The following is a 14,099-nucleotide window of genomic DNA, read 5'->3' as shown; positions in this document are numbered from 1 at the left end:
AAAAGTTTTAATTTTGTCACTTACATTTCTAAAGCATTTCAAATTTCTAAAATAAGAGTATCAAATGAGTACTTCAAAAAAAAAGTCAGTCAAGAATTTATCTACATCAATTTCATGTAAACCTTAATTACACCAACAAAGTTACATTCCCATCATGAAAGAATCTGAATCTGATTCAAAATGAGTAAGCAACAAGAATGGCTTGCCTGCATCTAGCCTTAGCCTGTTTGAGCCTCTCATCCAATGTCTCTTCCTTCACAGAAGCCTTCACCATTGCCAAATCCATTTCCATCAGCTTCAACACTCTAAACAACTCAGTCACCATTCTCTCTTCCACTTTCCCTTCATCCATCAGTATCTCTGCCTCCTCCCTCGCCCTCTCGGCCACAATCTCCCCGGCCTTTGCTAGCAACTCAGTCGACCCGAATTCCTTCCCCATTAGCTCCTCTAGCTTCTCCAAGAAATCAGCTATGACATAACCTATTGGCAGCTCTAAATTAATCTCTTTTGTCCTCTTCCAACCAACCTCAAAATTCGGTGGCTCGGCCTGTGATATTTCAGTTTTAGGCCTTCTTCGCCTCACTATTTCTGATCTTCTTCTCTTCTCTATGGGAAATGTCTCTGGACTGTTGACTGTGCTGGAATTCGGATCTTGGGTTGGAAATTCTTCATTAGAATCATCATTGGAATAATCACTAGCTGGATAATTGGTGCTTAAGGCATTATTGTTATTATTATTATTGGTGCAGTTGATGGAGTAGTGCTTTCTTGGGTGGATTTGAATATTTGAAATCTCTATAAATGGTCTATGGGAATAGAGATGGTTTTGGTTTTGGTTTGGATGATGAGAATGAGAAGTAGGATATGATGAGAGAAACTGGAGGATTGTGGAAGCCATTGCTACTAGTTTTTGAATGCAGCAAAGTGAAATAAAGATTAAAGATAAGGCTCTTTTGGCTTTTATATCTGGTTGGTTTGGTTTCTATGATGATTTTGTTGTAGCTTTTCATTTGTGTCAGATAATACAGTTAAATTTTGTAGTCCAATAAGCATAGAGTAATATGCTAAAATATCCCATGAGGAAGGAACATTTCACTTTTTCAGATTCATTGCAGTGATAACTGATAACAATAGACATGATTTACATAAAGATTAATAAATTTTCCATTAGTTGCTTTTTTGTTCCTAATTTCTTTTTATATTTTGAGTAATATCCAAATCAATTTAAAGGATAACAAATTTTAATTATTAAATTAGTCTCTAATATTTTATTTTGTTAGATAAATTAATCTTTGCATTAAATTTTGGTTAAAAATATCGACAAATGAATCATTATCATTTTAATAAAAATATAATAGTCTCTAAAAATTTTTAAAATTTTCATATCATTCTTTTTATAATAATTTGATGTGAATATTAATTTGTCTAATAAAATAAAAAATTAAAATATTTGCCTAAAATTTTTTCAGAGACTAATTCTAAAAATTATTCTTATGTTTTTTACTTTTTACATTCTCTTTATCTGACTTTTATATATTTCTAACACATATAATCATTTAATATATTTGTATTTATATAATTTATGTTAGGTTTAATTACTCTGTTGGTCCTTATAGTTTTGCAAAATTTTTAATTAGATCCTTGTACTTTTTTTCCTTTTGATTGAGTCCTTGTACTAAATATTTTTTTTAATTTGGTCTCTACACATTTTTTTCCTTTTATTTGGATCCCTGTACCAAATTTTTTTTTGTTTGGTCCCTATAAAATTAAGCTAATTACTGTTAAGAGGGATCTAATTAAAAAAAAAAAAAAATTTGGTGCAGGAACCCAATTAAAAAAAAAAGTACAAGGACCTAATTGAAAATTTTGCGAAACTATACGGATCAACAGAGTAATTAAACCTTTATGATATAATAAATAATGTCATCTAAATATACTATTTTATGCATATAGCGTTACTAAATTAAAGTCCAAATCTACTATTTCATGCATATAACGTTACTAAATTTGATATTTGTGTAGTAAATATAGTTAGAAAATGCATGAACTAATACTTTTTAGTGTAAAAAAGAGAAGAGTTTATTGATTTAAGTAAAGCAAAAATAAAAAAATATTAATCACCTAAAATCTCTTAAAAGATAACTTACAAGGTATATAAAACAAATTTATAAAATAGTTTCTAAATACTAAAGAAAATATAATAACTCTAAGATATGATAAGATTATACTAAGTGGCAAAACTGAAAAAAAAAAAAAGTCTTATGCCAAAAAATGTTAAAAATTAAAATTAATAAAAAAATATTGTTTTAAATTTAATTTTAATATACTGAAAATATAAAATATTTTATTAATGTATTATATCTATTTTTTTAAGAAGATCAGTCATATAATTAATAAAAAATAATTATTTTTATTAATCTAATATTATTTAATTAAATATATATTAAAATTAATTTAAACTGTGCATCAAAATTAAATTTTTATTATAAATATAAAGAAATTAGAACAAAGGGAAGAAATTATAAAACAAAAGTAAAAGCTGTTAATTTTTACAGTGACGGAGAGAGTGGGAAACAAACAAAAGAAGCGAATTTTGGTGTTAGAAGAGAAGAAAAAATGGCGAAGGTTTTTGGTTTGGGGAGTGAGCCAGTGGTGGGTTCACTAACTCCATCGAAGAAGAGAGATTACAGAGTCACCAACCGCCTCCAAGAGGGTAAACGCCCTCTATACGCCGTCGTTTTCAACTTCATCGATTCCCGCTACCTCAACGTTTTTGCCACTGTTGGCGGCAATAGGGTTTTCTTCTCTCACTCTCTATCTTCTACCTTTTTTTTTTTCGTTTAATTGTTATTTTCTAAAAGAAAAAATTTGAATCAGCGGTTCAAGATTAAGACTAGGTCTTTTAACTTGTATTCTTGTCATTGCTGTTAGATTCTGTAAAATTTTGTAACTTTTCACTTTGTTATCCTAATTATGGTTGAAACCATAGCTTGAGCTTATTATCTTAATCTTCATTTTGTTTATTCATTTATTTATTTATTTATTTTGTGCAGATTACGGTTTATCAGTGTCTTGAAGGAGGAGTTATTGCTGTTTTGCAATCTTATGTTGATGAGGATGTAAGTCCAACACTGTTTTTTTTCCTGACATTTTATTATTTGTTTTGAAGAATTTAATTGTGTTTCAGCTTTGAGGTTTGTTTTTTAAAAATTAAATTTTAAGGAAGTTTGAAATTCTTATTGGAAAAATGCTTCAAATTTCATCTGTTATGTTGACCAGAAGGATGAATCCTTTTACACAGTGAGCTGGGCAAGCAATGTTGATGGTGCCCCATTTCTGGTGGCTGGAGGAATCAATGGCGTAATCCGAGTCATAGATACTGGTTCTGAGAGGATATACAAGGTATACCACACCTTTCAAGGGTTGGTTTATTCTTTTTTACATACAATAGACCAAAATAATTATGGTTGTTTGATTTTATATTTAGTGTTAGTTGTTAGTTCACAGTTATGTAGGAAGCATTGGGTGCTGAATGTCTTGAAAATGATTTCTTTTATTCATGTGATTCTTGACGCAGTGCTGTTTTTTCATTAGAGCTTTGTTGGGCATGGAGACTCCATAAACGAAATCAGGACCCAAGCATTGAAGTCATCGCTTGTGATCTCTGCAAGCAAAGTGAGTAGCTTTCTTTTGTATGAAATTTTGATGGTAAGAGTAATGGTTTCCTTTCAACCGTTAACATCTAAATTTGATTAGGATGAATCTGTCCGGTTATGGAATGTTCATACTGGAATATGCATTCTGATATTTGCCGGGGCTGGAGGGCATCGTAATGAAGTTTTGAGTGTTGTAAGTGCATTCATATCTATGCAATGTATTTCTCTATACTTTCTTGCTTAATTAGTAGTTCTTTATCTTAATTCTTTATTGTAGCTCTTTATCTTTTTGCTTTTTATAGGACTTTCATCCATCAGATATATACAAAATTGCTAGCTGTGGCATGGATAATACTGTAAAGATATGGTCGATGAAGGGTAAGAATATATTTCCATGCCATTATTTTATTAAACCTGGATATATACGATCTGTGTAAAACAATCTCTCATCTATTCTTGTCAGCAAAACAGAATGGTGTGTACCAATTGTAATTAAATATTATTGTCTTTCTCATTTAAGTGATCCCGGCTTTTATTCTGGTGCAGAGTTCTGGACCTACGTGGAAAAGTCATTCACATGGACAGATCTTCCATCTAAGTTTCCCACAAAATATGTGCAGTTTCCTGTAAGTAAAATTTTATTTGTAGAAGTACATACATATATGAGATCTTTTCTAATAGTAATTCTTTTCAGGTATTCAACGCTTCAGTTCATTCAAATTATGTCGACTGTAATAGGTGGCTGGGTGATTTTATCCTTTCAAAGGTGAGTAATCACACTTTCCAGAGTTATTCTACTTCCCTGTGGCAACCAATGGTTGCATTTTGGCTTCCTTCACATGTTATAAAATGATCTTTGTGAAACCAAATACTAGTAAAAGAAAATGTTCAACGGTATTTCTGAAACTCCTTACCAAATCCTAGAAAACTTGGTATTCAACTGAACCACACTGCTCAAGAGTTTTATAATATTCTTCGAACTCAACTACATTTCATATTAACTAATATTATTCCCTTTATATTACATAAATTTATCTACCGATTCTGAAATTAATGGATTATATTGCATTTCCAGAGTGTTGACAATGAAATTGTCTTGTGGGAGCCTAAAGTGAAGGAACAAACTCCAGGAGAGGTTTGTTAGAATTAAGAATTATTATCTTGTTTTATTTCATTTTAATTTAGACTTTTCTTTTTTTAATTTCAGTAATTATTTGCAGATACAGTTTCAATTTTTTAAGTTGAAAGCATTTGTGTTTGTTGTTTAGGGTGTAGTTGACATTCTCCAGAAATACCCTGTTCCTGAGTGTGATATCTGGTTCATCAAGTTTTCTTGTGATTTCCATTACAATCAAGCTGCAATAGGTAATAACTAACTGCAATTTCTTCTTAAGTCATATTTTGTTTTCTTCTTGTAACTGTGTATTACACAATTTGTTCATTGTGGTTTGCTGCCACTTCGTCTTTTGATACAACATTTGCTACATTTTATTTACAATTTTCATTTCCTTTTGGCTTTGCCCAGGTAACAGGGAAGGGAAGATTTTTGTTTGGGAATTGCAGTCAAGTCCGCCGGTTCTTATCGCAAGGTTTGTTTATCATGTTATAATGATGAGACGTTTTTATCTTAGAAAGTTTTTTTATGCTCAATTCATCACCTTTTCCAGGTTGTCGCATCCTCAATCGAAATCTCCAATCCGGCAAACTGCCGTGTCTTTTGATGGAAGGTAAATGCCATATTCTTATGTTGCTCTTTTGATGGAAGGTATTATCTTCTTCCCTATGTTTCTTTTCTCAAGCAGTTCCTTCTGTTATGCTGCAGTATTATTTTGAGTTGCTGTGAGGACGGCACAATATGGCGCTGGGACGATGTTACAAACGTGCCACCAGCTTAGCTTAGCCTCCATGACTGGTTTGGCCAGTCGTCGGAAAATAATTATTATTTTGCAAGGTTTTGAAAACCGGATCGGTCATCAAAGCGTTGTAGTCACTGGTTCACTGGTCTAACCGGTCTAACCAGTGGTTCAACCGAGAAAATCGTTTTAGAATAAAATAATAAATAAATAAATAAACATCCTAAAATATCTTCCAAATTTAAAACATTACACAAAAAATCATCAACCAAATTCATATGATCTTATCAAAATACAAACTCAAAAGTTATATAGTGAAAAAAATACTCAAAGGATTATCAATTTCAAAAGAATGTTGAGCTAGTTCAGTTAGAAAATGTTGATCATTCTGTGGTATTATGCTAACTGAACATGAACCTGAATCTTGCAAGATGACCTTTTCGGTTTAATCTTAGGCAGCGTTGCGTTCATCTGTTGTAAGAGAGCTCCCTTAGCAACAGATTCTTCTTGATGAGCAAGCCATAAACAAGATCTAGTGTTGTTTCCAAGTTGAGGTATCAACATAACAATTAACAAATAGTCATTGAATAAGAAAGCATAACATATCACCAACTACCTATACACTTTGACTCTCCTTCCACTACCATCATCATCATCATTCATCAGTTTATTTATATATGGCATTGGCAGGCAGCTAGGCTACTCATTCAGCAACAACCAGCATTTGATTTGATTTCCATTTTTAGCATTCAGCAACAACTATTACAAAACAGCAGCATAACAACAACAGCAGCTTAACAAGTTATTAATCACAAATTCCAAAGCTCAACAAGTTATTAATCACAAATTCCAAATTCAAAACACTGATCAGTGATCACACAATCGCAGTGCCATAACAAAACGGCAGCATAACAACAACAGCAGCACAATAAGGGGAAAAGAACAATGAAAGTCACAAAAGAAATTAGCAATCCTATTCCTGTTTTGTGCATTTAATTACTCATAAACAAAACTCAACACAGAACAACACAAAGAACAAAAACAGGACTAAAATGAATCAACTAATCAGTAATCATTCAATCCAAAACAGAGCTAATCATTCCATGATTCAAGTTTCAATTAGTAGCACTAACAGAATCCCCAAAAAAATCAATGTTCTGATCAGAACTAAGAACAGAGAAGGAATATTCATTAAGGTGTCCAAATCCTCATATCAAGTCTTCAGCCACTAGCAAACCCAGAACACAAAAACACAATAAACAAAACTTTTGATTCTAAAACTAATAAATCTCCAAAAAAATCTAGACCGATTTAAATACTCACTATTTTCAACAAAAACTAAGGCATATCAACCCTCAAATTCACATGAAGTTCACCATTTTAGAAACAAGTTCACATTTTGGTACCTATTGGAACAGGTGACAGCAAACTAAGTCCAACCAACTTCATCTCCTTCCCACTTTAGAATCCGGCCATTGGCAATGTTGGTATATGGCCCTCCGCCGTGACAATCGAATACGAGACTCTCAGGACCAAGGGCTCCGGTGACGTGGAGGAGGCGCGCGACGTTGAGGAGTGAGCAGTTTGGGCAGAGTGTGAGGAAGATCTGTTGAGTGCGACGGACAATGGCGATCAGGCGACGGACACGATGACTGACGACGGCAGAAGTGCGGCTGAGAAGACGAAAACCAGACGCGAATGTCTATCTCAACGAAGAAGCTGCAATTGGTGAGACTGTGAGAATGAACAGGGGTTGGAGACCTGGAGCACGACGACAGCGCGATGGACGGCGGTAGTGCCTCGCTCCCTGCGCCGGTAGTGGAGGTTAGATGGCTAGGGTTTGTTTGAGGGCAAAACCAAAAAGCTCTGAAGAGAAAACATGTGAGGAGGGTTTGTTGGACTGTTGGGGAAAGGGGGGGGGGTGAGTGAGTGAGTGAAGGGGCTGAACGAACGTGGGTTTTTTCGTTTTTATTTCCTTTTTTGTTTAAAAAAAAAACAGTGCGTTTATTAAGACCCGGCCAGTTACCGGTCCGGTCCGATCGACCGGTTCTCGACCGGTTCAGAGGTTTTCGAACGATTTGCAGATGGGTGGTTATTAGTAGCAGATCGGATCGTTTTCATTGCCGGTTCTCGGTTCGACCGGTTCAACCGGCTAATCCGGTCCAATTTTCAGAACCATGATAACAGCTATATCAATTATTATTATTATTTTAAAAATATATATAAAAACTCCTAAAAGTTCTCTATTTTTTTAAATTAGTTTATTTATGTATAAAAAAATTTAAGTAAATATCGATTTTCTGAGAAATAAAAATTTAAAAACTAGTTTGTTAAATAAAAATTATTAAAAACTAAGTATTTAACAAATAAAATTGTTTGGACAGAGGGTAAGGATAGTTTGTGGGAGAAAAAGTGTGACTAATGAGCATTGTAAGAGTAGATTGTTCATGAAAGGTTTATCAAAGAGAGACATGTTAACGAAATGAATTTAATTAGAGAGTTAATTTTTTTACTTAATAATATCAACAAATTTCTTAAATTATTTTTTATCCTAAATTCTAAACTTTATATCCAAAATTTAAAATTCGTAATCCTAATTTTAGACACTAATTCTTTTAAAAGATCAAAATTTTTTAAAAAATAATTTTACAATAAAAAATTTACTAATATTAACTAATTAAAATTTTATTTTTTAATTAAAAACTTGTTTCTATTTATTCATCACGGCCTACAATTCCTTGATTGCCAGTCAATGACGAACTCCAACATTTAATAATGAATGTAACTGCATCCAAAATAATGAAATATCCAGCAGCAGCATCACCAAAAATGTGATCATACTACAAACACAATATACTATCCAACCTCTTACTCATCGAATGACTTTGGCATTCTCATCAACAACTTTGATGAGAATAACCCCAAAGTCACCATTATCAAATCATCTTACAACTGAGTATCAAGTATCAACGAAACATACACCAACAATCTTCCTTGTGATTTAGCACCATTGATTAATGCCAGAGTTCCTATTTTCACTCCATCATTGATTAGTCAAACTGCACGCATTAATGTATAGCAGTATACAAGTGCATAAGGTAATAGTTGACAATAAATGAGACTGGGAACAGAACTAATGGCAGTGAAATGAATACTAACCGCTAAAGTAAATAATTAATGTTCCATTTTTTGGGTTTACATGACACAATGATGAATGAATAAAACAATAGAGTCTACGTGAGGCTAAAATTTTTATATATGATTAATTTTAATGTAAAATATAAAAGTATTTGATTATTTTAGTGTTTTACATAATTGTGATAATAGCACATGACGTTTTGTAATAAAAATAAATTTTTAATTATAAAAAGACAAAATGTAACTCACGTTTTGTAATAAAAAATATTATTTTAATTATTAAAACACAAAACGTCATAAACGTTTTGATAAAAAATATTATTTTAGTTGTAAAAACACAAAACGTTATTGACATTTTGTAAATAACCATAACACTATTTAACACATAGTTTGGTCCATCATAAATATGATTTTACACTTAGTAATACAATATAAAAAATAAAAAGTTCTCTACGGGGAAAAAATGGCAGTGAACTTTAAGTTTCAGTGTTTCCCTGCTTTTTTAAAAATAAATAAATAACTAAATTAAATTAATTAAAATAATTCCTCCAATAAAAATACAGGACTAGTGAAGTCAAGTCAAGTCAAGTCAACGAGTGCGCATTATCCACGCAGCTAGGAATAGCGGAAGAAGCGCACGATAGCCTCCATGGAACTCCGGTGCGCCGTTCACGATCCTCGGTGGCTCGTTGCCAAGCCTCACCGGTTTCGGATACACCTTCACACCCCCATTGTTAATTTCCACATTTGCCCCTCCCCACATACCGTGTCGCTTCGTGTACCAAAACAAGATCTTGTACTTCACCGCGGTCGCAAAATCCACCCGGAAATACACCTTCCCGTCCATCCCCGCCGCCGGCGTAGGGTTTCCGACGAAGGAGGCAGAGCTAGGCTTATGCGCCTTCTTCTGGCGGCCCTGGTAGAAAGGAGCGACGGCGGTGGAGTTGGAGAGTAGGCGCGTGGTATTTTGGGAGAGGAAGACGGAGATGTTGACCCGAACGGCGTCGTATTTGATCCCTTTGTCTTTGTTAGGGTTCGTGAACTTCATTTTGAATAAAACAGTGTCGTTTTTTGTTGTTGACGGAAGGGATCTGTTGAGGGCAGGAACGTAAATTGACTCGAGATAGAATTTTGGTTGGTCAACACGGAGGGAGAGCCAGAAGAAGAGGGCGGTGAGGCCCATGGTTATTATGAAGCTGAAGCAGCATGAGCAGCAGCTGTGTTGCTCCGCCATCTGCCGTGGTGGGGGTGGTGGTGACACCGCCGGGAATCTAGAGAGAGAGAGAAAGAGAGGGAAGGAAAAAATGTAGAGATAGAGTTTTGACTGTTGAGTGCGTGCGGGGTTTCTTTATTTGCTGCAGCTTTTTATTTTTATTTTTTTAACGGCTTCCTCAAAGAGAATATATACGGACCGAGAATCAAATTTAAAAGAAATTGCGCAATTTTATTTTATTTTTAATTTTTTATTCAAAGTTTATAGTTTCTGACCAACTTTGTTTAATTTTGCTTTCTTTTTGTTCATTGTGTTTAAATATTCAATGTCTTGTTAACACTCCCTACTCTACTTAGTGAGTTAGTGTGTGTTTAGATTTCAGTTTGCAAAAGTGAGTTTGCATAAAATTGATTTTATAAAATTGATTTTGATGAAAAGTAAGTTTGGGTTACCGTGATTTATGTTTGTAATATTTGTATCAAAATTGATTATAGCAAAATAAATGTTGTTTGGATTATACTACTCAAAATCACTTTTAGATGAAAAATTATAAAAAAAAACATCAATTTAAATTATTTTTTTTATATACATGCAAAAACAGAACCTAACAAAAATAATATAAAAAATATTTATTATATAAATAAATAAATACAATAAAAAATATAAAAAAGAGTACTATAAATTTTATAATGTTAAACAAAAAAAATATTCTATAATTTTTCTAATATTACCCGTACTCTTTAATTTAGTATTATTTTGGACTATAAATTTTCATTATTTATGACTCTGTTGTTACTTATAATTAATTTTTTATTTATTTTGTCTTTTTTATAGAATCATAGTTTATATTATACAAAATTTTGATAATAAACGTAGTATATAATAATTACAATTACAAATTTTACAAAGTCAAAATAAAAAATAAAAAAATTAATATAAAACAAAGATAGAGTACATCAAAGAATAGAAAAAAAATCATACAGATAAAAAATAATAAAAATTTTATAAAACCAACAACATATATCATATGAGTTAATACTCAAAATCGTCCCCGAAAGATACCTCGATCTCCATATTAGTCCCCGAAAGATAAAGTTAATCAAAAGAGTCCCTGAAAGTTACACGAGTTAATCACGTTTGTCCTTCCGTTAACTCCGTTGGTGACCTGACTAACTCTTGCTGATGTGTGTGGTTAGCTTCCAACGTGGAAGAGGCCCACGTGTGATGACGTGTTGCTGACAAGGTAAGTTTGAGAAAACAGTTCAAATGAGTCCCTAAGTGTTTGAAACCTAATCCTAAATTCCACGATAAATAGGTCGCCTTCATCAATCAGATGGCCATATAGCTGGGTTCGTGTTCAAGTTGGTGGTTTGGGGCAACGATGGAGGCCGGAAATGGAGGCCGTGGTGGCGGTGTGTCGTTGTTCTCGAACGGGAGTAATGGTTCCAGCGCCTCAATGCGAAGCCGGAGGAAACCCATGAGGAATCATGTTTCTGTGGGTTGAAGGCTGCGATAAGAAAGTCGGGGACAGCGGAGAACCCAGATAGACTATTTCGTGCATGTCCAAGGTACCGGGTGAGTATTGTGTAAGATTTTAAGGGTTTTTGATGTTGTTTTGTGTGTTGGGATTTTGTTTGATTTTTTATTTTCTGATTTCTGAATTTTCAGAAGGGCAGTCACTGCAACTACTTTAAGTGGGTTGAGGATGATGAGTATGAAGGGATGGGCCAAGGTGCAACGAAGAAAGATTATGGGGCTGAGCTGCAGGTTGATAGTGACTGTGATGAATGGAGGTTGAAGGTGGCATGGAGACTGGGCAGCTTGGAAGCTGAAGTAAAAGCATTGAAAATGTTAATAGTTTTCCTGTTTGTGGTAGTTGTGCTTAATGTGATTGTTTGTAGTTTGTTGTGTCGTTCCAAGTAAAGCAAATTCCAAACACTTGATGGTGTAATGAGATGAATCCATTGAATGAGAATAGATGTTTCATTTGGTTGTTTTATATGAAGACAACACAATCCAATTGAAAGGTTCCAAAGCAATTCAGTTGACTATTAAAGTAACATGTACTAAGGAATGGACATAATCAGTAGTGAAAGTAGTGTTAAACATTGAGTAGATAATGTAAACATAGGAAACAGACCAGATCAAAGTCATAAGCTTTTACATGAGGATACATAACCTAAAAAGTATCCTAGACCAAAATAAAAGGGCATAGTACAACTTGCATTGACATAGATAACCAAAATGTAGATAATGTAACTCCAACTACCCTGTGCAAAATAACAGAAAGTATCCTCACACAAAAAAATGAGTTCAACCACAATACAATTCAACACTAATCAAAGTTATTTATCAATCTTTCTTGGGGGCTTGAAGGCGGGAGTAGGAACGAGGGTCATAAAGTCGGCCAGTTTTTTAGCAGTGGCTGAACTAGTCCCCTTGATTGTCTCAGCAGAGATAGCGACTGGTGCGGCTACAGTAGCTTTAGGAGACGACTGAATTCTGGCTTTCCCTTTAATGACCTTTAGTTTCGATGGCCTAGCAGCGAGTTGTTCCTACACAAATTAATGGTACATCTAGATTTAGATTTAGCTTATTAAATAAATGAGAGTTATGAAATAGCTAATGTTTAAAATGAATCACATATGGCTGATTACCTGTTGTGTTTCTTGGGTTGGTGGTATACTGTCACACTGGCTAACATCAATAACTGTCGGGGTCTGTGTTGGTGCTGGAGCTGGATTAGGTTCAGCTGGGACAGTAGTTGCTTCAGGGGCAGCCCCTTCTGCAGCAGGGGCAACCAGAGCTAGTTGTAGCTGCAGCTGCCTAGCATGCTCCTCAGCTTCGGTTGCTTTCTTTTTTGCACAGCTTCGCTTGTTGTGTCCTATCTCACTGCAATACATGCATCTGATAGGGTTGTATTTTCTCTTCATCTTTGTTTTTGACCCAGTGGGTTGTTCGTCCTTCTCTCTTCTCCTTTTCTTGGTTGGTCTTCTAGGCTTTGCTTTAAATGGTGGTGGGACGGGTGCTGGGTGTGGAGTTTTTTCCCACAGATCCTGACCTTTCACTGGATTCACATTGAAGCAATAAGTCTTCCTGTACGCTTCCATCTTCAACCAGTCGTGACAATAGTCTTCAGCACGTTTGTCATTCTTATCCTGTATAGCTGAGATTGCATGCATACATGGCATCCCTTACATAGATAAACCAATCATTATTTTAAACTCGTGCATAAAATTAAATTAGAGTAACTAAATGTTGAATTTTTTACCTGTTAGTTGCCAAAAACGACAGCTGCATGTATGCTTTCCCAGGTCAACCACCATATTGGTTGGCCAGCCATGAACTTCATACAGTTCTTCCTTTTCATCACCAGACCATTGAGGAGCCCAGTGGCTAGACAACGCTGTCATTGCTTAGTCTGCTCTGCTGAACAGGGGGGAGAATCCCTTGATAATTCTGTAGCTTCTTCCGATTGTCAACAATACTCTTCATTATGATTCTTCTTACTTCCTCAGCTAATGTCAGAATCGGCTTGCCCCTATCATGCTTGATTTTTGCGTTGAAAGACTCGCAAGCATTGTTGCATATGTTATCCACCTTTGGTAGTTCACTGAAGTGGGCCTTTGTCCATGCATCTTTTGGCCACTTCTCGAGATATTCCCATGCTTTTTGATTAATGAGCTTCACTCTGTTCATGTTTCTGTTGAATTCAACTGTTGTCCTAGACCGAGCACATTCCCAAACCATATCCTTCAGTTCAGTACTAGACCACTGTTTTGAGAAATTGTGCCATAAATGCCAGACGCAGAATCGATGGTGTACCCTGGGAAATACTTTCTGAACAGCTGGTATTAATCCCTGCAAGTTGAAACAAACACGAGAAGATAACATGCCAAATTCGTCCCTACGATAACTTCATTAAATCAAATACATCCCTCAATGTTACTTTATTAAATCAAAATAGTCCCAGTATTGTCTTATCAGAATCAAGAAAGTGCTAACCTTCTGCATGTCTGAAATGAAGCACCACTTATTCTCCCTGTAGTCTCCCAGATCATTGTGCAATAACTCAAGGAACCACTTTCAGTTGTCCTTGTTTTCAACACTGACTATGGCATAGGCAATCACAAGTATGTGATTATTAGCATCCTGCCCACAAGCTGTTAAAATCTGACCCCCATGTAGTGTTTTCAGAAACGCTCCATCAAGACCAATTAAGGGTCTGCAACCAGCCTT

The 14,099-nt window shown here is 34.6% G+C and overlaps 3 protein-coding genes across 3 annotated transcripts; 1 reads left to right on the top strand and 2 right to left on the bottom strand.

Moving 5' to 3' along the window:
* Positions 1-43: 43 nt before the first annotated feature.
* LOC107612719 (protein CHLORORESPIRATORY REDUCTION 41, chloroplastic) lies at positions 44-972 on the bottom strand. Its single transcript, XM_016314432.3, has one exon. It carries the CDS (start codon positions 896-898, stop codon positions 176-178), a length of 723 nt encoding a protein of 240 aa, XP_016169918.1. The 5' UTR covers positions 899-972; the 3' UTR covers positions 44-175.
* A 1,575-nt stretch (positions 973-2,547) lies between these two features.
* On the top strand, positions 2,548-6,551 carry FIE (Transducin/WD40 repeat-like superfamily protein). Its single transcript, XM_016312613.2, has 13 exons — positions 2,548-2,796; positions 3,054-3,119; positions 3,280-3,402; positions 3,595-3,675; positions 3,757-3,849; positions 3,959-4,034; positions 4,203-4,282; positions 4,351-4,422; positions 4,732-4,791; positions 4,925-5,021; positions 5,182-5,245; positions 5,324-5,383; positions 5,479-6,551. The coding sequence occupies exons 1-13, from the start codon at positions 2,617-2,619 to the stop codon at positions 5,549-5,551; spliced, it is 1,125 nt and encodes a 374-aa protein (XP_016168099.2). The 5' UTR covers positions 2,548-2,616; the 3' UTR covers positions 5,552-6,551.
* Positions 6,552-9,024: 2,473 nt separating this feature from the next.
* LOC107612026 (protein NDR1-like) lies at positions 9,025-10,013 on the bottom strand. The gene has a single exon (XM_016313868.3). The coding sequence runs from the start codon at positions 9,879-9,881 to the stop codon at positions 9,237-9,239; it is 645 nt and encodes a 214-aa protein (XP_016169354.1). The 5' UTR covers positions 9,882-10,013; the 3' UTR covers positions 9,025-9,236.
* Between the last annotated feature and the right edge of the window lie 4,086 nt (positions 10,014-14,099).

Source organism: Arachis ipaensis, chromosome B8 (genome assembly GCF_059453495.1).
Source record: "Arachis ipaensis isolate K30076 ecotype BB chromosome B8, ASM5945349v1, whole genome shotgun sequence".
NCBI lineage: Eukaryota > Viridiplantae > Streptophyta > Magnoliopsida > Fabales > Fabaceae > Arachis > Arachis ipaensis.
The sequence above is the reverse complement of the archived record's forward strand: the minus strand, read 5'-3'. Positions and strand labels throughout refer to the sequence as shown.